General features: G+C 40.3%; 1 protein-coding gene across 2 annotated transcripts; it reads right to left on the bottom strand.

The window, feature by feature from the left end:
- Window positions 1-1,698: 1,698 nt before the first annotated feature.
- Window positions 1,699-26,099, bottom strand: letm1 (leucine zipper-EF-hand containing transmembrane protein 1). 2 transcript variants are annotated; one of them, XM_013272920.3, is made up of 14 exons: window positions 25,746-26,099; window positions 21,490-21,547; window positions 20,761-21,253; window positions 16,642-16,785; window positions 15,431-15,568; window positions 14,890-15,093; window positions 14,643-14,762; window positions 14,351-14,482; window positions 14,073-14,231; window positions 13,495-13,623; window positions 12,134-12,268; window positions 11,760-11,953; window positions 8,610-8,766; window positions 1,699-7,016 (listed from the first exon to the last, which is right to left on the bottom strand). In XM_013272920.3, the coding sequence occupies exons 1-14, from the start codon at window positions 25,828-25,830 to the stop codon at window positions 6,864-6,866; spliced, it is 2,301 nt and encodes a 766-aa protein (XP_013128374.1). In that variant the 5' UTR covers window positions 25,831-26,099; the 3' UTR covers window positions 1,699-6,863. The 2 variants fall into 2 exon arrangements, with proteins under 2 accessions (XP_013128374.1, XP_013128375.1); XM_013272921.3 differs by having other exon boundaries at window positions 8,610-8,748.
- Between the last annotated feature and the right edge of the window lie 1,751 nt (window positions 26,100-27,850).

Genomic DNA, 27,850 nt, shown 5'->3' with positions numbered 1-27,850 from the left:
ACAATTTTAAGAATCAGTTTCAGTTGCTAAGTGTTAGTAAAGTCTGACTAGATTTTTTTAAAGCATTTTTGCTGTAGTAACCTTTTTGTTAAAATGTTAAATAGAGCAGCTTTAAGAGTTTTTATACATACAGATTTATAGTATTTTAATACAATTTATGCTTATAAACCGTCTATAGAGCTGCCAGTCTGTAAAGCTGTTACATCAGCTGCTATCTATAAAGTCTCACCGTGAATTAAGTTGCACTCAAGTACTTAACTTAAAGTCGGTTTTCTTCTTTTAAGCTGATTTCTAAATTGAATGCAAACAAGAAAGCTTTAATGAGGTAGGGGATTAGAACGGCCTTATTTCTCCTGTGGAACATCGTGAGCTGTACTGACTGTGTGTGTCGAGTGCCTCCCTTCTTCCCTGCCACAATTATCCTGTTGCCCTCTCATTGGATACCGCTCATCCCGCTTCTCAAACCTGTCTCCAAAGTGCACAGTTAAATAAAGCCAATCTGAAATCTGTCACAGCGCCTGGATGAGCTCACAGCGAGGTCAGGAAGTGTCTCAGAACTAAACAGCCTGTCACCACAGAGGTGTCTATACCAAATCCAGGGTGTTTCTCTAACACTTCAGCATGCAGTTTGTAACCGGGAATTCACAGCAAATTACCACACAGTTTGCCCTGGGCTTTAGTCATTTATAATATCAGAGATCACAGCCTGGGGAATGAAACCAATGCTGAAAGCATCCACAAGATAGAGAGCAACCCACTCCCAGAAAGTCTGTACAAAAATACACACAGTCCAGATTTGTGTTTCTCTGTAGGCCATGCGGCATAAACCACGGTCACAGGACGGACGTGTGCGACCTCTGACGTAACTTACTGGACATATTTTGTTTAATTGGCTCGTTATGAGGTTAATGTAGCTCGGAAAGTGGGATTTTTTTGTGGATTTCACCATCATGCTCTGAACAAATGGGGCTGACAGCAAAAATAAAAGCTAACAGCATAAGTGCATAGCTTAGCATTAAATGATACAGAACTCAAGGTTATATTTCAGATCTTGCAAGAAAAAATAAGATTTCACATGCGAACATGTAACCGGAAGGTCGCCGGTTCGATCCCCGGCCTCTCTGTCCTGGTCGTTGTGTCCTTGGGCAAGACACTTTACCCTACCGCCTACTGGTGTTGGCCAGAGGGGCCGATGGCGCGATATGGCAGCTTCGCTTCTGTCAGTCTGCCCCAGGGCAGCTGTGGCTACAACCGTAGCTTGCCTCCACCAGTGTGTGAATGTGAGCGTGAATGAATAATGTCATTGTAAAGCGCTTTGGGTGCCTTGAAAAGCGCTATAAAAATCCAATGCATTATTATTATTATTATTATTATTATTATTATTATTATTATTATTATGTGGCTCAGTCTAAAATCCTTTTAAAATAAATGTATATAAGACGGTGGTTTGGGGTGAGAAATAACAACAACTGGCTTCACTGAGCTTTACAGATGACACACAATGGCTAAAATGTTGGTGTGGATGACTTAGAAAAGATAATGAGATGTAAAACGAAACAATAAAGAAATCAACAAAATCAAACAAAAGTGAGAAATCATAATTTATTCAAAACTTGTGACTCATTCTGCAAATAATGCTTTCTTTACATAAACACAAGATCTCAGTTAAAAAGTGTTGTCATACATTTGAAATTCAAGTTCAACTAAAATCAAATACCCAGTCGTGAAAAAAAGGAAACTTTGATTCAATAAATAAATAACAGAATTTTTTCAAGCAAAATGCAGTAAGCTATACGTGGATTATTTTTAACATGTCAAAAACATCGTGTCACCAGGTAAGATTTTACACTGCAATTTTACTGCAACTGTAGCATCGTCTTTCAAACTGAGATTTTCTCTGATTTCTGTCTTTTTTATTTGGTTTTCTTTTTTACAACTTGATTTCATAAAGTTCTTTGGGTTTTGTTTTTTTTCCCCTCTCTGAGGTTTAATATGGTGTAAGCTGACTGTGGCCTGTCTGATGCTTTAAAACACATCGAAGATTAATTTTGGTCCGGGTTTTTTGTGTCTGTGTGTTCAGAAAGAAGCCAAAGTGCATTATGGAGGCGACAAAGCTGTGAATTTGCCTTGGCATCTTCAATTAGAGTCTGAGCTGAAAGATTGCAGTTTCGGACACAAACGATCCCAAAGGAATATCAATATCAATAAATTATCAATAAAGTTTGATCTTAAAAGGGGAGGCACTTTGGCTTCTTCTTGAACACAGCTTTAGAACAATTTGTAACCCTTCATAGTTTTCGAGACATCGACATCATCAGTGTGATTGTTTTCCATCCAAAAAACTTAAATAAATTCATGATTGATACAAATTAAAGCTCATATGCAAGTTTAGATTTATTATAACCCTAACCCTTATATCAGAAGTTTCATAAACACTCCAGTTTCAAAAAATTTGAATTTTCTGGCAACTACTTCAAGGTTCAGTCTTTACAGGGTTAATGGTGTTGGCTGCACTATGATTTAAAATATAGTGAAATCATGTTTTCTACTTTTCAAATGAAACTACAGACAGAGCACATCCCCACTGCTTTACCCATTTCAGCTGCCTTTTTCCTCTTTAAACAGACTGTACTCTTACATCCAGCACAAGAGAAAACTCGATTATATTTTACAAAAAGCTGCATATCGCTAATAATAAAAAAAAAGACTGGCGCAAAAAAAAGTGGGGGGCTTACTACAAGCTCATCAAACCCCAAACAGGAAGAATAATACGATTATATCATCAAAAGAAGCCAAATCCGCAATGCTTTTTAGCTACTCTACCTGATAGCACACAGGACCAGGGCACAAGAAGCCCCCCGCCACCCCCCCAGCACAAAATATGTTGATTTTTGTCAGAAATTGACAAGAAAAACTAAACTGGTGGAATCAGCTGAGGCTAAAGAGCAAGCGTTCAGTCGTTAAGTTTTAAGGTCAGCTTCCCATCACCCGTGAGTTTTTGAAATCAGTCCATAGTTCATCAGCGTGGATGACTTTAAATTACAAAGATTTACAGCGTACTGCTAACAAACTGAAGCCACTTGTTTCACCTCAAAATGGGGGAAAACAAAAAAATAATCCTTTAAGCGTTTGTTCTTCTAAACCCAACACCCACAACTGAGCGGGAGTCTGAGAGGACGGTTTGTATTGTAGACATTCACACAGAGACGGCCAGTCAACACATACCAACTGCTTAAAAAAAAGAATAGTGCATTTACACTGTGGCAATACTGTGCAGAGAACAGTCAAAGTTAGTGACAGTGTGCTAAAAATCAGCTCACCTTTTTATTTCTCCTGAGTCACTTTCTTCTAAAATATCATGAGGGAACTAAATGAAGGAATAAAAGGCAAGAAATGAGCCTCGGCCTGGTTGGCAATGGAAATTTGCTGACACAAGCCTCGAGTCAAACTGCTTTCGCTGCCAACTGTATCTCTACATTTCTCTCCCTTCTTTCTCCAAGACTGCAGTTTAAAGAGCACAGCAGCCACAGACAAGGACATACAATCAGTTAGGGAAGTGTTAGTTTGAGGGAATTTATATTGTAATCATTTTGTGGTAATATGTAGGTTTTGAGATGTTTTGGAAGTTTAAAAAAAAAAAAACTGATTTTTTTCCCCCTTTTCCGTCATCTTGGAATTTTAGAGTTGGCTAGACTGGTAGATATCCAGTTTGCTCCAATTAAGTATAAAGAATATCATCAAATCTTCCCACTGGTGAAGGTGGAACCAGTTCGTTTTTAGCTGTTTGCAGAACAAAAGGGAAAAAGTGGCTGATTATCTGCTTGTTGACTAGTCGGGTCTCTTTGGCTAAACTGAAGCTCTGTGCATTTAGTAAAACATGGCAAAAATCACGTTAAAGGTAAAAATAAGCTCTCAGGAGCTCTCTGTGCAACTGTACATAACTGACATCAATACTGACATCTGCATTTCAGCAATGACTGCAACGCATAAAAAGTCCCTGTCGATTTCAACCCTTTCTGGACCTGCACAGGAAACCTGTGTATTGATCTCCAGCAGTCTTACACTCTGGTATTCGTCTCTTTCCCCTGCTCTGACCTTTGACCCTCTGTCCCTACAAACAGGGCCAGTCGTGCTGATATACAAAGTGCTCCTCAGAGTTCAACCTTGTCAGGCGGGAGGGGTGACACAAACACCACGCTCTCCTGCCGAGTGTAGACGAGACGTTGTCACAACGTTCTTTTAAAGTGTTTACACTGGCTGCTGATTTATGCAGCGCGCGGCGTGCCATGTCCCGCCGGAGCGTCTCTAACCTAAACACAACCCTCCAGCAGAGCTGGCTTTGGCCCATGTATGGGGCGAGTGTTTACCTCGCACCCATCAGTCTGACTGGTCCCAGGCGAAGCAGAGCCTTTGCTCCGCCAGGCAGCACTGGATGCGAGCTGGGACGATGCCCGATGGAAGATGAACAAGCTCTTAAACTTCCACGTGTAGGACGGCGGATTCTGGGAATGGATTAAATGAAGCGTTGTCCACTCAGCATTATCTTAAGTACCACTCCGTCACCCTCGTTTACACCCGAGTTCTTCTCTGGTTATGCAGGAGGAACACCAGAGCGGTGGCAAAGACCGTAAACTAGGTCAGCTCATCAGACAGAGGCGGCTGGAGGCGTTACGGTGGGTTCACACGGCACCGGCGTGTGGCTGGACAGGAATCCAGTTAGGTGAGAAATTCACCAGCGCTCAAAGAAGCAATCAGATTTTTGGATTTCATCACTACCAAGAGTTTTTATCTGAGGTTATTAGATAAATCTGTCTGCAATTCTTCTATTTTATCCCTTTTCCCCCATGAATAAGTTCATTAAGATTACATTTCACATCATTTAAATGTCAGAAATGTCAACATGTCTTCAAAATGCTCCATAATTATGATAATTAGACAGAAAAAAATGTTTATCGAATACTGTCAGCACCATTAATGGTTAGGGAAGAAAATGTCATTATTATACATTTTTTTTTTCCATTCATTTATTACAGGGATTAGCGAACTGGAAACATGAGGTTGGAGTCTTCTAGGGGGCATTTTCCTCACACTATTTTCAGTTTTTAGGAAGCACCAATGAGCAAAATAATAATTAGCTGCACCCCTGATCAAAATATGCAGTTAGTATGGTTTAAAGTTTCATTGCCAAGCTGATGCAGTGTGAACACAGAATGGGATATGTGGATAGGTAGCAGGATATATTTAATCATCTAAAATCGTTACACAGCCCTGAGGAATCCTTGTTTACATACTACGTACATTCATGGCTACAGTGCAAGGAAAAAAAAAAAAAAACTATATATAATTTAAAAAAAAGACAGGACTCAATTTTCAAATTCATCCAAACAAGAATTCACCTTGAATTATTATGCAAATCGGAAACGTCAAAACTCCGTTAAATTCTTAAAAATCCTCAGAAATAAATATGCAGTTATAAGAACCATAAAATTTGTGTGATAGGAAGGCCACTTTGCATTTAAACAACGACAACTACGACACAACTCATGAACTCATCTATCGCCTGAACGGACGATTTCCAGACTAATTACTGCAAAATGAATCTCTTACTTTGCCTAAACTTTGCCGTCCCCAGTATCGTTTGTTGGGTTTGCGTGCTTCGGTAAAAATCAACAAGGAACATTTAGAGCCTTAGCGACGGATGGCGAAGGCTGCTCTGAGAGACAGCGCGAACGAGCAAAACATCATAGCTGCTAAAACGCTACAACAACATCTCAATATCCAAACTGAAGGGCGAACACGAACCCAATGAACGAACATTCGGGGACAGCCCGACTGACTAGTCACAGCAGCATCAGACACATTGGTGGCTTCTGTCCCTACACTGATCCTACACAGTTTAAATGCATCTTTGCCGTTTTGCCTAATGACTTTAGGAGTACCTCGAATGTGCTAATAATGCATCTCAGTGCAACTTTGGCATTAAATAAAGAGCTACGAGTGAACACAGGAGGAGTATTTATGAAGAGCTGCACTAAATGTACTTTTTCCCCATTCGTGAGTGCAAAATGTAAAGAAATTGCAGTACTATAGTTTTGGTTTTCATGGAAAAAATTTGATGTCCTACCTAAGAAAAACCTAAATTGTTTTTAGCATATATTCGCTAGTAGCCCCTTTTTAAAATGGATTGTTTTAAACCTGTAATTTCAACATGTTTCGAGTATTTTTATGCTGTTTCCAATACCAATAACATCTTTGGTTGCAGCCACCGTTATAGCCAGTGATAAGCTACCTGCCCAAGTACAACTTTAAAAAAAAAAACTTTACAAACAGGTATGAGGTGGATAAATAAAATATAAGAGGAAATAAAGTGAGCGGAATGACAGAAATGACAATGTTGACTGTGCAAAGTTCGGAAATGATCGCTCATTTCTCCGAGATGATGACATGAACGAACTGAAAGGCAAGACGGTTCACCTACAACTTTAAATAACACGTCTGATAACACATTTCCCAAACCATTTTTCTGATTAGCTTTCAATTCCATGTCACTGATAAATACTGAAGTAAAACTACCACATATATCTTACACGACCAGTCAAGAATTTTTTAACATGACAGAAATTTAGTTTCTTGTTGAATTTGTACATTTTAAAAGGCAACAAGCCTTCTCTGAAGATTTTTTTTTAATTTTAGGAGCTCAATTTACAGCAGAATGACATTTTCAGAAGAAGGCAGCTGTTACCTTGTAGTTCTCAACCTCTCCAGATCAACCTGGTGTCCAGAGTCCTCTATGACCAGATACCAGTCACAAACTTCTCAGTGCTCATTTTTTACAAACACTCGTGTCTCTGAAGCAAAATGAGTTAACTTTTGAGTGTGGCTGCCTGTTCCTTCTCTGCCTTCTCTTTGGCCTTTTCCTTCCCCATCAGCTTCTCCTCTTTCTGAAGCATCACCATGATGTCGGCCACCTGTGAGGTGGAGATGTCGATGTCCTCCTTGTCGATCAGTTCCACTACCTGAAAAAAAACCAAACATTTTTTGTTTAAAACCACAGAATAGAAGAAAATCGAAGACATGTGGAAGATATACATACATATAACAATACCCTCAAGTCCTGATGATGCTTATAAAGCGCTTTTGTACTTATGGGAAAGACCAGAATGTTTTGGTGAGACTCAAACAAAGGGTAGTATTTTGGATGTAGAAATTACAGGACACTATGTTTTTGTATGTTGAAACCATTTTGGACGCCTCCATCCTGTCCTAGTTTATAGGTTCCCATTAGTTTCCATTACATCTTTTAAAGGCTTGTATGATGAAATGGGCTGGAGATTTTTTTTAGGTTAAACAGAAACAGGCCATACATTTGAAATGTTTGGACTCTTAGCAAGACTCTGAGTTTGTTCATTTTAAAGCATATCAAACCTCTCGAAACACATTAACACTGTGGTATGTTTTTTAAAAGCAAAAGTAAAAAGTGTGTGTATAAAACATATGTGTTTGGCAGTCAAGTTGGCAGCATGACCACAGTGATTTAAAAAAAAAAAAAAAAAAATCCCTCCAAACAGAAACTGCAGGGGCCAACAATAGATACCAAAGAGTGCAGTTCTTCAAATGGCCACTAGAGGCTGGCATAATTTATGAATCAGACTAATCTGTTGTTTTTTGGGGGGGGGTTATAAAAACTGCAATTCCTTGTGGCATGCTGGATATCAGCTCCAAGGACAAATTCTGATCGACGGTGACCCATTTTCCTCCTGCCTTACCAGCGATCAAAGTCGATCACACCTGTGCTTAAGGACTGATCAGGGAGTTACCTGGCCATGGATCCAAAATGCTAATTCAATAATCTCTTAGCAATTTAGCTTCTTACATGGAGCTACATAATGCTGATAAATGCAGTTGGTCAACAAACTGCTCCTGTATGATTAGAAAGTGTTGGACAGCCCAGCGCCGTGATAAAGTGAGCCGTCATTTGCTGTGAAATCAGCAGGTGCTGAACTTTAACAGGTAACAAACTGATGAGCAGTCAGGCTGCAGCCTCCGTTTCTGCCTGTTCATGTCTCTACAGTAGAATCACCGTGACGATCGCTTTAAAGTCTCTGTGTTGGTTTTAATCTTTTATTTGTGTTGTTGGCTTTGTGTTCATACCCAAACACTAAGAGAAAAAGCACATGTGTCCTCACTAGGATCTGTAACTCTAGCCTGCAGGTTTATATTTTTAAATAGTAATTATGAGACAGTTTCAGATCATTTTACAGAGTAACATGACGTGAACGTAACAAGTGTCTTTAACCCGGGTGTAATTCAGTATCGTACTGCATTACTTTAAAGAAAAGTGTTCTGTGTAATAGTGCAATAATTACTTTTTGAGTAATGACCCCAACACTGATCACAACAAAGACGGGACATACTTCCAACATGCACAAACATTGGAGCACTCAGCATTTTGCATGTATGTAATATCATTGATATGCTGCTTGGAGGTGGCGTGGCCTCTCAAGTGAAGCCAGTGAGAATCGATGAGTGATATTGATAATGAAATCGAAATTGCTAAATTCTTATCATTTCCCATCGCTAACGATGTTCCTCATAGCAGATCAACTCACTTTGATGACGTCGTCGATGTCAATCTTCCCGTCCTTGTTGTCGTCGAGGGCCTCGGCGATGCTCTGCAGCTTGTGCTCGGGAATGTTCTGGATCTGCCGCATGACGTTGATGAGCTCGTCGATGCTGACCAGGTTCTCCCTAAAGGTATAGAACAGACTGTATACAGGAAACGGTTACCAGGTTTGACGGGACGTAAAATGTGGTGGAGAAGTCTAGGGTCAACATGCTGCATTCAAGGTTCCCAAAAAAAATGAGCAAAAGAACCACACCAATCAAAAAAATTTGACGGCAATTTGTCGTAACGGCAGAATGAATTGAATTTGATTTAGTTAAACGCATTTATTCATGCTGAATGCAGCATATTTGTTTTAAACTAATTTCTTTAATCTGGTATACAATTTCTTTAAAGCTGCCCTAAGATAGAAACAGAAGCTTACATGCCAAATAATGTCCAAAACATCCTTTTTTTAAGATTTCATAGACTTTCATACAGTCTGAACAAACAAACATTTCCAATCATTTTATTTTTAATTAAATGTGATTTAATTCATTAAATAGGTTAAAAAAGAAAACAAAAAAACAACATTTAGCACGTCTGAAACACAGCAACCACATGTAGCGAGCAGAAATGGAAGCTGAGAGTAAGATGAGAGCAGTGTTTGATCCTTTATTGCACCGTTTCAGCATCTGACACCAAAAACCATGCTAGCATGTTACAAGCAAGCAAATGGCGGTTTACCCCAGTTTTGCTTACCTCTTGGCATCACTATATTTAGCAAAGAATAATCTGTAAAATTTCAAATGAATTAGGGACTCAATTTAGTCAAAACGACCGAAAACGACATTAAAAAGGTATTATTCACTTTTGAGGGGGGAAAACCTTTTGTTCCCTTTGTTATCTCCACCACCATTTTACAGTGACACTAATGATGATGATGATGATGAAGATGGTGATGATGACGATGAAGATGATGAAGTTATCAATAACAAAGACAAGCTATGTTAGATACACTGATGTCATGAAGAGTTTGGGTCAATGATCCATAAGCAACATTTTGATGTTTTCATGCTGTTGTCATTGTGTTTACCTGCTGATACAAAGTATAAACATGTTACAAGTGTTGCTTTAAAAAAATCAAGGAAATGTAACCTGAAGAAGATCAAAGTACTAAAGGTCAGACTGTGCAGCTTAATTTGATTAGCTTGATGTAACTGATGCAGATTCTACTAAAATCAACTTGTTTAACTTTTACAAACAGGAGATGTAAACCAGAAAAGCTGTACTCCATCCCATCAGTGCTAACAGTGAGTATGTCTATGCAGTCATGAGCCGGGTTGTTAATGACGGCTCGTACTCAGGCAAGAGATAGTTTTAAGGTGAGCAGACACGAACAGCGCTCTTCATTAAAAGGTTGCTTGTGGATCCTTCACTTTCAAAAGCTTCATGGCCTTTACAGACAAACACACACACACAGCTGCAAAGCCATCAGAGCGGTCTAGTTCAACAGCAGTTGGAGCACATCGATCATTTCCTTTATTTTTGTGACAAAAACTGATCATTTTTGGCAGGCATGACTTTGAATTTTGAGCAGAGAAAAGCTGGGTGCTGCTTCCTGCCTCCAGTCTTTATTGAAAGCTTTACTGTCAGCTGATCATTCCCTCACTTCAGCTTAACACAGAGACACTAAGGTGATGTTTCAGATGGCTCAGTTAGCCTCGCTAACTGATAGTCTGCATTTAAAGGATAGATACAGGTGTAAGTAGCCAATCTTTGTGTTGTATCAACACCTTTTGTTTGCTCTGAATATAAAATATTCAAAGAGTGATAGAGAGCTGAAAGACTTATAGTCTTTCTATAGAATAGTAAAATAATATTTTACTATTATTTATCTGTTTAACCACACCACAAGTGGGAATAAATAACTTGAAGTTATTCATTTCATAAGCCCTGTTGGCTGTTAATACGAATGAGGCGTCTCACTGTGGGGAACGCTCGGTCAGCATTGTCCTTAGAAGCTTCTATATCAACACTCCAGCAGGGGCAGCCCTCTTCTCTTTTAAAAATAAATAAAATCATTTCTCATTCATTCAGCCTACCTGAGCAACCTACAATAGATAAACTGGGTCAGGCAGCTGTGGTGAGAGCTAGAGTGATCTGGCTAGTGTAGTGGTTAGCGCTTATGCTACTGAGCCATGTGGCATTAATGCAGTTAGCTTAGCCAGCTACCTATTGGCAGCTAACATGCTCTAAAGCCTAACTCTATGGCAAAGTCTAGTCTGTTAGGAAGATGTGAGCCAGTGACCAAGGTGTTAGCTTGTTCAGGTAGCACATTAAGCTAGCACTCAGGTTAGCAAGAAGAATTTGAATGAAAGACAAAATGTGTCAAAGGGAACAGGATGGTTGTTATTCGACGCAAGTGTCACAGCTGCCAGTCTATACTGGCTGAACTAATGACGTAGAGCAAGGGTGTCAAATGTAATCGGCGCCAAAGACGCCAATCTGGCCCAATAGATGTCTCTGGAAAATGTGAAGGGAGGGGTCAATTTTGGACGTCTAACTGTAGTTTCACAAGTTTTGTGGCATTTTCTACTAATAAAGACCACGCCCCCTGCCATTCATACTGCACTACTAAACTACAGTAAATCAGAGATTGATGAACATGAAATGACACAAAGTTACCATTTTTCACTATGTACTATAGAAATTTTGGATTTTTACAGTGGGCTTACTGTTAACAAAAATAAATAAAAAATAGACACTGTGGATCAAGATCACCATTTAAAAGCATGTAGAGGCGTCTGGGGACAAGACTGAGGGAGCGTTCTGCACAATAAAACACCAAAACGAAAAATAATTATAGAAACAAAATAAATAAACTGAAAAAATATAAGTATTAGTCATCAGTAAAATTGTTATTTTGAACATCGGCATTAAGCCAGAATTCAAAATGGGTGCTTAGTAACAAAGCAAGTAAAGAAATTTCTTAGATGTTGAATTATTCATCTGCAGGGCAAAACTATCATGACGCCAAGTTCCCTGAAATCAAAGAGTCCCCCAGTTAAAGCAGTTATACGTGACAGATCCAATTCTGTCTAATGCTATACGGCAGCTTCTCTCACTGAGGCTGTTATGGCTGCTGTTTTCTTACCCAACAGGTGGGGTGGATCCACTGTCCATCTGTCCATCCAGGATGACCTTGTCCTTCTCCAGCTCCAGGATGATCTTGTCAATGCGACCGATCATTCGGTTCACCCTCTTAGAAAGCCGCTGGCTGGCCTTTGACTCCTCTATGGCCTTCTCCTGACCAGTCTTGGAGAGCTCTTTTTTTATCTCCTCCAGATCCTGGAAAACAGTGCATAGATGCAAATTTTGCACACAACCACATAAAACAACTCATGAAAAGTCAAAGAAGATGGAGCACTACAAATTAATACTCTATTTTGAGGTAAAACTGCTTAAAAAAATTAGGCCTGCTTGGCAATAAATCATTAGATTTGTCCATTGAAGCCAAAATAAGGCAACCTCATTGTACTCCTGGACATCATCCTTCAGCTCTTCCAGCTCCTCTTTCTCCAGAGTCAGCAGTTTCTTCTGCTCCTTCAGCTTTGAGCAGGCATCACTCAACAGGTCAATCTCTTCCTTGGTGATCTCCTCAGCCTGGAAGTTATAAAAAAAAGAAGAAAATATAAACATATGCTATTTTAAATCAAGACAACCTAATTTGAAGTTCACAAAAAAGTTACTTTTTTAGATTGTGAATTATTACCACAGCCACGTGGTAGATGGGAGCAAGATGGGTGTATACCACTACACAAACCAGGTCAAACACTTCACTTAGCAGGTATAACATGTGGATTTGATACAAAACAAACCCTAAAACAACTAAATATAAGTGGTAAAATAGGGAAGCTGGCAGGCATAGTGGGATGCTCCACATAAAAAAACAACAACTGTGGCACTACAAAGGTTGTTAGTAAAGGATGGGAAGGTTACACAGCTTGAAGGACTGACGAGGGGAGGTCCGCATAGACGTGGGCCAAACAGCATCTCCTTAAGAAAGTTTCAAAAATAAAAGTAATGAGTGGGAATTTTTATAGGTTAGAAAGTGCTGAGAAACACTCACCACAGGTTATTAGCACAATTTGGCCTAAATATATGGACGTTTGTATTTCCTGCTTTAAAATTTTTTTTTAATAGGAAAAGAAAAATTTTTGAATTTTTACATTCAGAAAATACAACTTCCTCCGAGTCTTTATAACAGGTCTGAAACTGGAATCTGTACGATTTTCATCCCAAAGCTGAACGTGCCCTCGCTACATTGTCGTTGCTCTCATCTCCAAGCACTAAGCATTGACTGATTTATGTCAGCATCAATGTCGTCATGCATTTGGAGGGTACTTCCTCTAACTCTGATTATGTTCTCAGTCTTGGGGAAAAAAACATGCTAGTGCTGTTTAACCCACATCTGGATCTGCTCAGAGGAAGACCAGACACCATAGGTTCAGGGATAGAACAGGTATCAGGGATCATTTGGGAGGAGGTGTTAATAAAGCCAACCTGGAAACACAGAAACCTCTGCCACTGTTCAAACTGCATGGTACAGAATGAAAGGCAGCAACAAGTGAGTGAAGAATAAAAAGACATCAGGATATGATACAATCTGTTGTCTGAAATTAAAGCTCCAGGTAAAGGAAATAATACAACATGACATTACATGTAGTAGAAAACTGGATGTGTGCAGCACATGAGGCAGGTTTAGAGGGTTAAACTGAAAAGCTTTATTAGAATTCTGACTTTAAGTCAAATATTATATAAATGCACAAAAATATGAAATAAGTAACAGAATAAATACAATGAATGTTATCATCTATTACTAACTTTACCTTGAGTCCCTCTATAATGGGCGCGGTGTCCTTCAGTGTCTCTGAATCAGCTGCCTTTTCAGCTTTAGATGAAGCTGGCTCTGCCTCACTGCGCTTCATCCTCTCTGCTTGAAGCTCGGGTTCGCCCTCCTGCGGAAAACAGAGCATGATTCAAACGCTATAGTAACAATTACAGAAACAACACTACAAATGACTGCAGGAAGCCTTCAACTTTAAGGGAAATGTGTCCTTGTTGCAGTAGTTACAAACTGACAAATGGGACTGCAAGAAAAGAAAGTTTTTCTTGTGAGAAACTTGCAGATTTAGCATTAATGCAATCATGTGGAATAATACAGAAAGCTTTTGATTTCTCTAAGCTGAAGCTTCAATGAAAAACAAAGAGCACATCATTCTACCTGAACACTTACAACTGTGTAGCAAAAGCATGGCCTCTAAGGCTTGGTCACTCTTTTAAGGTCTTCTGGTAATAACTTTATCTTAAACTGGCTCATAAAGTCTGTCAGTTTGTTGGCACTGGTATCAACGACTTAAATAGCACCTGGCCTAATCACTGAACAGACATCATACAGAGTCAGTACCCTGGCAGCCTTCTCTGCAGCGTCAGCCAGCCTCTCCATCTCTCGGTCCTTGTTGTCCTGCCGTATGGCTGCCTCCTCCTGCAGCATGGTCTCCAGTTTGGTCTTGTTATCCACTTTGGAGAGCTCCAACTCCGCCGCCATTAACTGGGCCTCTTTGGTCTGGAAAAGCAAGCAGAGGGTAGGATATTCGCCTGTATTCCAATATTGACCGAGGCAGCGTGTCAAGCTTTAAAGTACTGCCTGCAACTTTATATCCCAGCTCTGTACTGTTTACATACCACCATTTCAGGAAGTGTTTGCAGCGTGGTTTTCAGCTGGTCTGCAGGAGACAGGGTATCTGGGAGGTACATGGCTCGAGACAAAAGCAGCAGAGAGGTGGGGATCTGCTGGTTGAGATGCAGCTCCAACCACTACAAGAGTCAAACACAACATTACAGAGGTTGTTACAAATATGCAGTCAAACACACATCTTGAGAGTTTCACCCCTGAAGTCTCCAGACGGTCAAGCCTCTACTTTATTTTTACAGTGAATAATAAAAAATGCCCCCATCTGTCTGCTGTTGTCGTTACCTGGCCGAGTTGTTCTCTTAGTCGTTCTTCTGTGACTCCCAGAGATCTCATCCCTCTGACGCGACACGCTGCCTGCACTTCGTTCACATTCAGGCTTTCCACCCCCTCCTCTGCTATCAGCTGATAAACACAGAGCAGAGGTCACACAGAGTCAGGGGCCAGTGTCGCTGCTTTCACCCAGGTGCTGTCGTGTGCTCAGACATAAAACAACAGGTTTATTTTTCATTTTAACCACATAGATTCGTACCTTGTCGTCTGCGCGGATGGCCCTCAGCTTCATGATGAGCTGGAAGCGGAGGAAGTTGTTGGTCCCAATTGACTGGAGTTCCAGGAGACGACAAAGCGCCACAAGCTGAGGTCGAGTCAGGTTGTCCAGCGTCAGCTCATCCTCAAACAGTTTGGAGAACTTTATGATCTGCTCATTACTGGGACGCTCCCCAGAGTCCCGGATCTATAGTAATGAGAAGATCAGAGCTTGTAAAAAGTTTAAATGAGACCAGGTTTACATGCTGATGTAAACCTGATAACATTACAAGATGTACTGCTGTTCTCCCGTGCAAAGAATAATCCATGAAATGAATTTAGAGTTGAATATAGTCAGTGAAAGCATGTAGTAACAAGGAAATATGGAAGAAATACTTAAATTCCCCACTATAAACGCTCTTAATGGTAATCAACTGGTCACAACTCTGTTTTAAATAAAAAGAAATTAATGTTTTCACCACCAGAGAGCAGCAATGAGCTTTTTATTCTCCTCATTTCACACTGCTCGGTGTTAGAAAGCCGACCTTTTGGAAGAAGGTGGAGAATTCCTCCGTCACGTCGCCTTTTGCTGCCTTATTCCTCAGAGCGATCTCCTCAATCGTGTCCTGCAAGAACTTGGCCATCTCCAGTTTGACCCTCAGCTCCTTTTTCAACCTCTCCTCCTAAAAAGCAACAGGATACAAATTCAGTGTGCTTAAAAGCACTACAGTAAATCCCATTCAAATGATGTTAGCACTGATGGTGAGACATATGAGGACCAACACAGTCTGAGTTTCTACAGTCCGCTTCCATTCAAAGCTGGAACGGTTAGTTGAATCCACAGCAGACAAACTGTTTCAAACATTTTTTGTCAAATACAATTTTGATGACTGGAACCAGCTTCTAAAATAAAAGACAGACACTAAGGTGATGTTTCAGATGGCTCAGTTAGCCTCGCTAACTGATAGTCTGCATTTAAAGGATAGATACAGCTGTAAGTAGCCAATCTTTGTGTTGTATCAACTCTATGGCAAAGTCTAGTCTGTTAGGAAGATGTGAGCCAGTGACCAAGGTGTTAGCTTGTTCAGGTAGCACATTAAGCTAGCACTCAGGTTAGCAAGAAGAATTTGAATGAAAGACAAAATGTGTCAAAGGGAACAGGATGGTTGTTATTCGACGCAAGTGTCACAGCTGCCAGTCTATACTGGCTGAACTAATGACGTAGAGCAAGGGTGTCAAATGTAATCGGCCCGCCAAAGACGCCAATCTGGCCCAATAGATGTCTCTGGAAAATGTGAAGGGAGGGGTTTTTCTTTATCACACAGGACAGAACACAGGGTACCTCCACCAAGGAGGTCATGTTTTTGCTTGTGTGGGTTTTACTGTCTCTGAACAACCTTGAAAAGTTTTGAATGGATTGTGATAAAACTTTGTAGAGCTGTAGAGTGAAGTCACGTTAACAATCCATTCAAATTTAGCTCACATCCACCCAGGTGTTAACTGTCAACTAATGATTTATTGGGGGGAAAACTGTCTCATAACTTAGACACTGTGATTCTTACCAGTGATTATGATTACAGTAACAGGTTATAACCGTCTAAATAACAGCTTAAGTACATGTATAATATTCCTGAATAATACAACTACATATGACATACATATAACAACATTCCAACCACAATATTAAGCAAACTCTGCATCATGGAGCTAAAAATAAATGCAATAAATAAATAATCAACCACCCATTTCTGCTTACCTTCTTTGACTGTGTCTCAAAGGTGGACGGCAGCATGTTGGGGAAGAGTTTCAGAGCTACAGGAAGCAGGAACTCCATGAAGGGAACGATGATAAACACCAGGAAGGGAAGAAGTCTGAAGACATCAGCACATGTTCTGAGAAACTGAAAGGAAATTAAAAAAAGGAAATAATATCAGCGAATGGGACAGATCTGTGTAAACTGATGGAATCTTTAAGTGAGACTATGAGCATCTATGTCAGCGCTCCTGTTTGGATTTTCAAACAAGAGCCGTCATCTCATTAGGATCCAAGCACGTGGGAGCCCACAGTATCATTTTGTGTTGCTGCAATAATGCATGCATGATTTTTAAAGTGTTCTTATATTTTATATATATGTTATATTTTATATAAAGATTTTTCTTTTTTTAAAAAAAACATGGAGGCGACAGGGAAAAAAGTGCCATTCATTCCCACCATTGTAGTTCATATCTGCCACCAGCAGAGGGCAGCAGCAATGCACAAACTGTGTGAAAATGTTGATCTCATCTTTTGTTGTCTCTCCTTACAATCGCCCCTCTAATAAGTTTCAAAAGTCAGCACTTCCAAGCCCACCTCTATACATCCCCCGTCCACTGAACTCACTCAGACAGTATTTGCATGGAGCCATAGAGCAAAGCGAACATTTGGCCTCACAAGGCTCAAAAACTGTCCATTTGATCCAACAGGAAGCACATTTGTTCAGCGCACACACGAACAATCCCGAGAGCACAGAAGCACCGGGCCAACACTGGTCGACTTCATTGTACGGCTGTCCAAACGTGGCTCGCTGACCATCCGGGACACAATTCCAGCGAGCCATCTACAGAAACAGCCCAGAGGGGAAAAGGCCAAAAACACGAGTCCTCCTTTCTCCGCTCATCCCACCTGCATGTCAGTGGGCCAGTAGGGTGAAGGATTTAGGCCAGCCCGAGTGAAAAGGCCTTTGTCCGCAGGCCCATTGACATGTATATCATCTCCCAGAGTTCCACATCAAAGAAGGGAGGAGGGGGCGAGACACGTTCAAATGGAGGGAGCCTTAAACGGGAGGCCTGAGTATTGTAAGGGAATATGAAAGGAGGAGATTAAGGAGGCAAAGCCAGTCCAGGTTAGATGAATGGCATGTAGACGGGTTTGGGACTCCGAGGGAGCCTGCTGCATTTGAAAAGGTGCAGATGGGGTCATAGTGTGGGCTTAATGGGGGGAAGCTGCGGTCATCCTCTGCACTGACCTGTGACCATTAGCATTCCACTGAGGCTTTATATCCCCAGCTGCTTTAACATAATCACAATGAAGTCAGTTAATGAATGTGTATACTGTAGGGCTCAGTGTTATGGTGTATGACGCATACATATCTCTGAATTTGAATATTAAAGAAGCGAAGAAAAAAAAAAAGATTGGTCTTCACTTAAGAATTTTGTAAGACAGGTTACATCACATCATTTCACAGAATGACACACCCTACTGGACTTCTGTGCAAGTGGATATTGAGAAACATGTCGTAAAATGACTCTGCAGCGAGGGCTATAAAATCTCTGCATGTCCATAACTTTCTCCAGCACACTTTAAGATGAATAATCAAATAATAATGAATCTGAGTCACAGTTTCATCTGAATTTACAATCAAGTGTAACACGGCAAATGGGTCATTTATTTTTTTTAATGAGGAATTTACTAAAAGTAAAATAAACGTATAATGGCAGATTCCCAAATATCAGTTTAAGGGTTTCTTTTAAGTTGGACATAAAGCAGTGGGTGAAATGTGAATTTGGCCACATATTAAAATAAAGAACATGGAAGGATTCCCAGACAAGATCTCATTACATCACACAGTTAATACCTTTGTATTAAATCTATGTCTAGGTATGTCGTAACCACAAACCCCTCTGATACCCTGCCACATAACCTCTGCTGTTACCTGATGTGCACCTCCCTGGAACTGTATCAACACATCTCATAACACAGGCCACAACTATTGTGATTGGCCTACGTTTGATTCCCATTTTTGAATTCATCAGTGGGAGAATAACAATCATCACCACAACTCATGGATGTCAGCAAATTCCTGGGGGAACATAGCCAAAGCTGTCGAACTGAACGTGAGGGAATACACAGAGTGGAAAAACCTGAAAAAATACGTTTGCCTGACCGCAACAAAGAGCTGGGTCGCCGTCGGCCACTTGTGTAGGCTACGTTCCAGGCTCTGCAAAGATTCCCTGCAGAAGTCTAAATCAGTCACTAAGAAGCATTTGCAACTCGCCAATTGTGTCACCTAAATCTGCACCATCCTGTGCTGCTGGATTGGAACAGTACATAAGTGTGAACTGAGCTGACCTGCCCACCTTCCTTGAAATGACACCTGTCTGTGCCAGAACCTTTGGCAGATTACTGAACCGGGCCTCGGTCCACACCTCAAATCGTGCTGCCATGGATTCTGAGCAGCTTGTCTCATCAGAAATATACAAATATTTGCATTACTTCACACAAATCCTACAGTTCTCATGCAGTATACTCGTGAAGTCATTTTAATAACTGGAATATATTCTGTATTAAAACGAAACTGTGTAAATAATCGAATTTATCATATTTTTAATACCATGTCCTGTTGCACAGAATTTATCAACAACAGCTGTGTTAGTGATTTGTTGTGAAAGTCACAACAAAATGAGAGATGTAGGCTGAGTGTAGAGATGGGATGAATCTGGTAAGTGGGGTAAAGCTTCTTCCTGAAGAGCTTTAATGAAAAGGCACAATCTGCCCGGCGCCTGATGAGTAAACACAGCATGCGGCCCGTTTCCATAATTGATCCCATTAGGATTGAGAGGCTATGGATAAAACGGTATAGAACAAGATGTCTGAGCTTTCAGGCTTGAATCGGTGCTCAGTCATCGCTGATCTCTTAAACTCGCGTCGGTTATCCTCAGTGGAAACTCTGAGCCGGACTAGAAAAAGAATTGTTTCCTTTCGCTGGAAGCACTAAAAACTTTCATTTACTTGTTACTGAGCAACGTTAGAACGCTTCTTCATATTCTTCTGTTAATGATCCTGAGCTCTATAGCTCAGTTACTACTGATACACCTAAACATGAGGTAACCAAAGATGGCAGGAGGAACTTTTAAAACATGAGCCTATTTTTAGCATTATCTAAATAAGCTTACATTAGCTGTGTTCATGGGCTCAATTCACAATCTTGAAACTGACATTATTGTGTTAAAGACAAGCTAAAGTTTGTTCCAGGTGAAAAAAAAGGAAACTGTTTGCTGACTGGAGGTTGGCATTAATTTTGCTCTGGGCTACAGAAAGAAGGCATAGTTCAATGTGGAAATGCTGGATCTTGTAGATTCTGTAAACAATTTTTCATTTAATAAACACACTTTTGTGCTACTCTGAGTTTGGTATAAATTAAAAAGATCCTAGGCTTAAATATTTACCCTCAGGGGCTGGAAACTGAACTGCAGCAGCCCACACACACACACCTCTGTGTGTGTGTGTTACCAGCGAGAGCAATCACCAGGGAAAACCCTTCCTTTCACCTACATTTTTGTTCACTAACTGAAACAAAGTATAGCCTGCACTTGGATTCTGGTATGACTGTGTAGTACAAATGTAACCTTCACTTCACTTTTATAGATTTGGTAATGTCTTCTCCTATCTGTGACATAATGGCATAAATTCCAGGCATTAAATCTGCTCATTCCAGCAGAAATCAGCAGGTTTTTACATTTCTGCATGACCGTGAAAGAATTGCATGCTTTATGTGAATGTTTGAAGAAAAAAAATGAATACATAAAACGTCTGTGATCCCACTTTCAGATTATTTCAAATGATCACACTGAAATCTTTTGCAAGGTTTTAAAAGAACATCAATTCCTGAAAAACTATTAAAGATGAAATGTTTGCTGCCCTTTCTTACCATTAAAGTAAATCAGGATCTGTAACTCAGGACAGACACATAGAAAAATGTCTAATTTAAAAATGTAAACCCCAACCGGCACCAGACTCTGCAGCAGACAAAGCCTGGCAGCACTCAAAACAGTATCTATCCACAATGTAGTTTCTACAGAAATGACAATGTCTAGCAGCCACACTGTGCAACACTCACCTGTCTCCTCTCACGGCGAGACAGGGGATGTCCGTTCAGCACCCTCCAGAGCATCCGCCCAGCAATGGTGGTATCGATCCAAAGCAGCCTGAAGCCATGGTAGTAGTGCTTGATTTCATCTACAACCCACTGTCGGAGCGTCCTTCGGACAGGCTCTGCGTCCAGTGTCGGGCTGTACACCGGCCCTCCTTCCTCCAGCTTCTTTTTCTTATCCTTTAACGAACGCAGCGACTTCTCCACCTTGGAGTCGTCCCATCTCCTCCTCGTGGTATGTATCCACCTGACACCAGGGATGTCTCGCGGTCGTGCTATTGTCCATTGGGGCCCCGGTGCGACCGCAGGGTACAGTGATCCAGAAGTCCCCAATGCAAAAGTGCAGTAGAGCCGCTGTGTGTCAGAGCTCTGACAGGGACCCACAAATTCATCTGACACGGGCAAGGAAGGACCGAACGAAGAGACCTGAGCCAAGCTGCCAAGTCGGAGCCCATCAGGTCTGAGGAGACAACAGAGCAAAGAGTTTCAGGACCAAAAGTTTATATTTTGTCCAAGACTTGATATAAAGTAGCATTTGAAATGAATGACTTCCTATAAAAAAGGAACAGAGTGTTATTTACAGGGAGGCACAAAAAAAATTACAAAATTAAAATAGAATTTCACCTGAAAATGCTGATAGATCTTAATTAGCATATCATACAACACATTTTGGATCATTTGGTTAATTTGTCTTACTTTTGACTGGAAAGTGTGAAGGCTGTGCAGCTGAAATAGGAACCCTCCTGTAATTTCCCTGTAAGAAAGAAAAGAATAAGATTAAAGCAGGTGTGTCCTTGGGGAAAAAAGCCTTCAGCTAAACACACACACACACACACACACACACACACACACACACACACACACACACACACACTATATGTTGGTTTCATGAACGTCCAAGAAGCACCTCCTCATCGGCAGTTATCTGTAAATCCAACGCATTTATGCAGATTTTCTTAATGAACTGATAATCATGCTATACTAGCAAAAACACACTGTGCTTAAAACTAGTCAGGAAATAACATCAATCATCAAACTTTGTGTCCTTTGCAATCGCCTGTTCAGGAATACCTAAAAAGTTCATTCTGCTTGAGGTTGCCCTTTTAATATTTTGGGGGATGCTTTAGTATATACATAAAAAATTAGTTCTTGCTATGGCCACATGTTTTGTTTTTTTAAAATATTCTGCTCTTATGTATTTGTCTGTACAGAACCGCCTTGAAGTCGGTCAGTCTTCTGTAAATATCTTTCCACTGATCTTTCTTGGGTGGCTAATTATTCATACTCTCAGCGAGGCCCACAGCAGGGTTCACAGTACTACAGTGATATGCATGCAGCTAGAAGGTGGAGTGGTGAGACACTTCTAACCAATCACACCAGAGCTGAGGCCTGGGCCACGCCCCTTTTCTAGCTCTCACATGGCCAGCTGGAGTGAGTCCAGCATGGCCAGGCTGAACATGAGGCTGTGGCCTGCAGCCAGCAGGACAGAGAGTTTACTGGAACAGTTTCACCTTTGTGGCTTGGCAGTCATCTACAGTAGCACAGAGAGAAAACCCTGGAAATACAGTGGACAACTCAACTCTCCAGCATGTCCCCAGTCTACACAGCACTGCTGCCTTCTCACAGTTCGAATCCCCCTGGGGGTTTTTATGGTTTTGGTTTCACATTCAAACACTGCAAATACAATGAAACTGATTTTCCAAAAATTAGTCAAAAGAAATAAAAAGACACAGAGTTGTGATCAATGTATGAAATTTCTATTCCAGGTTTCTCATACTTATGATGTCGATATGAAATCGTGTACTTTCAGATAATTTGCTTTTTCCTTTCATTTTTGTTTTTGTGGTGATGTGATTACAGACAGTTGCATAGCTGCACACTGTACAATCCTTATTAAAGCAGAAGTAAGAAAACTGCTGACAGAAGCTTTCCTGCATTAACTGTAGGAATAAATCTTCATTAAGCCTGGGCTGTTAGTTCAAATGAATAGAATATGGTGAAGTTAGGACATGGACATGTTTCACTAAAGTAACAAATCAATAAACTATAACCTGGACATAACAATATATTGAATATTGATTTGTTGAATCCAAATATGTGAGGCCAACTGATTGGTTGACTGGTTTACCAACAGGATCGTCCAAAAAGGAAAAATCAGGGAAACTATAAAAAGATTTACATCACCGCCTCTATATTCCAAGGACCCGATGCTTAGAGGCTAATCCTGGCCACATTGATCCGGCTCATTCAGTTTCAAAGCCAAAGGATAACTAGCGAATTAACAAATATATCGATACCGGAAACCATGATCAGAAACTCTGATTGGAGTGATGACAAATGGGAGACCACAAAGCTTTTCACACATATAAGTACTTTACAGAGATGCTTTAGAAGCAACACAAGCACAGCAAGACAGAAACAAATTGCACCAATCCCAACCGGTTCCCCCCACCAAAAGGCCACAGCCATGGTTAGTCAACACTGTTTAAGTCCCCCATCTAATTTTGTTTACACTGAATACACCCGCCCCCCCAAGTAGGTTTGACTTTATGTACATGTTGCTGAGACAACCAATCCAACAACTGCTGTGAAGAACTGAAAGATCCATGCTCAAACGAATCTTAAACTAAGTCTTAATGCACATATGGAAAACAGGAGTCTGCTGTAGTTCTTTAGAGCGACAGCAGACTGTCTGTAAACAAAACCGAGGTTTGAAACATACAGTTGAAATGCTCGACCCTCTGATTATACAGTCCCCACAAAAATGTAAATATTCAATCACAGTGATTGCTTGTGCAGAGACAATGAACACTCGCATTGTGCAAATGTGTAAATCAATAACAATGCACGTGTACCTCACTATCTTTGTCTATGACGGTCACAAAGACGGCAGCCTGGTCAATGCTCAGCCATCATAGCACAACAGAAAGCTCAATCTGCAGCTCCAGGTCACTATTACTACAGATCTTAAACTTGAAAGATTTTCAGAACTCTACTTATTAATAAGTAGATTCAACCATACTACAGGGATACTCCTGTACTCATTTTCACACATGATTACATGACAGGAATATTAGTTGTCTCAGGTGGGGTTATAAAAGGCACTGACCTTTCTTCATGGAAAGCAATTTGTCTGATAATCTGGGCCTAAAGCCAAGAGCACAGTCTCAGTCAGTCCACCGCAGGCAGGCAAATCCCCATTATGACCCTCTCATCTATTTATACCCCCAGGCTCAGTGCAATGAGGAAACACATCACCTTAACTTCAGACAAGATATTTATTCTGTAGCATAAACCTGTAACGTCTCTAATGCCTGCTGTGGTACACCTATTAACTGTTCAAGCCACAAGCACACAGACATACCAGCTGCTGTGATTCCTTTAATATTATATTAGTCATAAGAGTGATTTCATTACATTGAATTTATTTATTTTATAAACTTGTGAGATGAAGTATCTTATTTTGGGAGCATCTATGTGACTAAGTCTCAGTACACTAACTGGTGCACTTTTCATGTCTTTATTGAATACATTTAGCGTCACAGAGCACAGGCTGGGAAAAGGAAGTAAACCAGTATGCTAGAAACATCTGCGATTTAAGGATGTGAGATTAAAACTGCAGCAGCAGACGGTCCACCGTGCTCTCTGCAGACATCTCTTTGCAAACTTGCTTAAAAAAATGCCTTAGGACCTGATTGTTATTGTACAACAAACCAGGGACCACACTCCCTGGAAATACCAGACAAAACATTAACAAATGCCAACATTTCAAAGCTGAATCAAGAAATCCCAGAAACGCTGATGAACTGAAACACCAACTACAGGAAGGTTGTTGCTACTACTAAAAGGTCAAAAGTTCACTTGTGTTCACCAGTCTGCACTTTGAGTGTTTATTCATGGGGAGTACACGGGAAAGCTAAACTGTGTGTGTTATTAGTTTGCCAGACTGTGTTTGTGTATCATTTCACTTGGAGAAACATCAGACCACATTGCATAACTGATCAGCACAAAAGTCCTGGTAATTCTGATGGGGTCACGGTCTTTTTTCTTGCAACTTTAAGGGGACATTGCATTTTTCATATTGCAGTATTGGGGCACTAGTGTCCTCTATACTGTAAAAAAAAATCCACTGTAGCTAAACAGTCACGATGCCTTGGATTTTATATTCAGAAATATTTAAAAAGGAGGGCTAGAATGACATAATCGATTATAGCAAAATCTATCCCAAACAGAAAATGCAGTCGTCATATTACCCACCTCAAATTAATCAACCACAGAAAAACAGTCAATGCTGATTTTACTCATAATCAGCTGTGACTATGACTGACTATTTGGTATTTTCATCTGCCAAATCACTCTGTGGCTTCAAAGTTGGGAAATATTGAGCAAGGCTAAAACAAACTGCCCTCAATCGTGAAAGTAAAGCAAGACACCTGAATCAACTAAGTGACATCAGCATAACACACAACAGAAATATAGCCTCATGTATCCATAGATCCTACTTTTGTTCTTCCTAGGTCCTGACTAACCACAAGGGAACAAGGGAACCATAGCAACGAGCATCTACTCAAACGTGTGTGTGTATAACCAGGTTGCCTTCAGATAACCAAGTTAAAGGAAAAATCCTGCCAGGTTGTCCTCAGATAACCTAAATCCTTGGTTATGCTTCGCTTCGAGTGTATCACTCCGATACATCCATCGGAGTGATACACTCTCGGTCCAATTTATTCTTACAGACTCGTTTCATATAGGTAGCTTAAAAGAATGAATGAGCGCCCGGAGTGCGATGAATAGTCAGGTGTTTATTCCTGAAACCGGGGCCAGGACCACCTACCTATATAAAGGACCCTTCTAGATGCTAATATCAACAAGCTAGTTGTTAGCGTTATTTGGTCAACACTGGCAGAGTAAACATCAAGCTAGGTAGTAACAAACCAACACAGAAACCTTACCTTTGCCTTTCCTGAATTCATTCTTTAGGGATCGAGACGTTTTCATTAAAGGTGCCCGCGATCTTGTAAACAGGATTAACGCCATGCTTTCAGTATGCAAGTGGTTATCTTTACCTTAAGTTCGAAGGTAGCTATCGGGTTAGCGAGCTACTGCTTTTTCGAGAAGTCGAAACGAAAAGGCCTCTAACTTGGTACATATAACTGACAATTCCTTAGATCGATTTAACAAGCCACGCCGCATATATAATTGCAGATGGGAAAATTTAGCTCCATGTCATGCCCTTCCCTGTTACGCATATGACAGCTAGCCGGGCCAGGCTTCCAAAATGACGTCAAACCGTGCGGCAGCGATAAAAAAAAAAAAGCAGCTTCCGGTGACCTTATCAAATAAAAGCCTCCATTTCAGAGTAGAAGTGAGAGACGAAGTAGTATTTATAATACTATAAAACCGCTTTATAATACCACAAATGCGAATAATTATATATATAATTTTATAAGACGTGTAGCATGAATTTGCGTTTATATATAATCTAAATATATAAGGAACCACAGATATGACAGCTTTGTCTTTTTTTTAAATTCTTTTTTTTGGCAGGAAAATGTACAGGCCATGACTGTACATCATTCTGAAATAAGGCAAACTAGTTATTAAAAGAATATACAGGGGAATATTAGGATGTGTAAGTAAATTAAATAAATACATAGACATATTTATACGTATTTAGTTACATAAATATTTAAGTAAAGTAAGGAGATGCCAGTACTGGTAAAGAAAGGGTGGGGTGGAAGGGATGGTGGGGAGACAATCAGTAACTATGTTGGCATACATGAAATAGTAGGAGACTCTCCCACATTTCAAAGATTACCACGGCTAGGCATCAATTCATTTTTTAGTCAAGCAAGCTTGTTTATTCAGCAGTCAGTGGGAACTTAATTACACTATTGTCTGTGACTGCCAGAGAGTCAGTAACCCGGTGACCCGCATGCTGTCCACCTCTTGGGATTACCCTAGTTGGTTCAGATCAAAATAACCCAGTGACCTTCGTGAGGTAGTTTAATTTAGTTTTTTTTATTACAGTTAGTTAATTTTATATAAAATTATAACAGAACAAAAGTCTGCATCATACCGCTTGCTCAATTCATTTTATATATGTATTTGGAGGACATTTAAAAAGAAAAGCTGAACAAAGAGAGACAGGACAAAATTTCACTGATGATGACATTTAAATCCCCCAAACCAGCCTCTACTTAAAAGTTAATGACAAATATGATGTTCTTCTCAGCACCTTATTCTATATAGGTCGATGGAACCTATAGCGTATGCTGATAAAAACAGTAGACAATTGCCATGTAGCACATTAAAAGAAGAGGTGGCTTACTGGTATGAGCAAACGGAATCTAACAGATACATATATACATATTTTTACATATTTAGTTGCTAAATATTTGAGTAAAAATATTTTAGAATTCCTCAATTTGTGGAGTATCGTTAAATGCTGCTTAACAGTTTTGCAGCTGCTGCTGAGTGACAGAAGGGGAGAATTTGTCTTCTGTTTTAAAGTAATTAAAGTGCCCTGTATGCTAGTGTTATGATGGGTTTCTCCTACTTGATCTGTGTTCGCCTCGTGGTAAAATGTTAAAAAAGCTTAATCCTGACCAAGACTTTAGCTCAGAGACGAATATATATATATAGTTTTATTTTGAAGGGCCGTTCTTGTTGTTAAATAGATTACTGTAAGTTTCGCGCCCCTTAGCACGCCCTGCTGGTACTGCATTTTATATGCCTGAATTTACAGCATGAGGTGCAAGTAAGCGTCGGGCCTATGCTTAATGCTCTGCCGTGTTGGTATTGGTTATCATAAAGCACTGATAAGGGATTTGGACGAAAGCTGAATGTGAGCGGAGAGTTTCCCATTAAGCGGAATCACAGTGATGTGGCTGTAACAACTCTTCTCCTTACAAAGGACCCACACAACTTTTCTTGTAATTCTGTGATTTTGATTCTTTCTCTCTTTTTTTTTAGCAACCTAACTAATGCTGATATTTAGAATAAATTCTCTATATACCTCAATTAGCGTGAAGCATTTGACGATTTTAAGCCACCC

This window comes from Oreochromis niloticus, linkage group LG19 (genome assembly GCF_001858045.2).
Source record: "Oreochromis niloticus isolate F11D_XX linkage group LG19, O_niloticus_UMD_NMBU, whole genome shotgun sequence".
In the NCBI taxonomy this organism is placed as follows: Eukaryota; Metazoa; Chordata; class Actinopteri; order Cichliformes; family Cichlidae; genus Oreochromis; species Oreochromis niloticus.
This window is presented reverse-complemented; position numbering and strand designations above follow the sequence as displayed.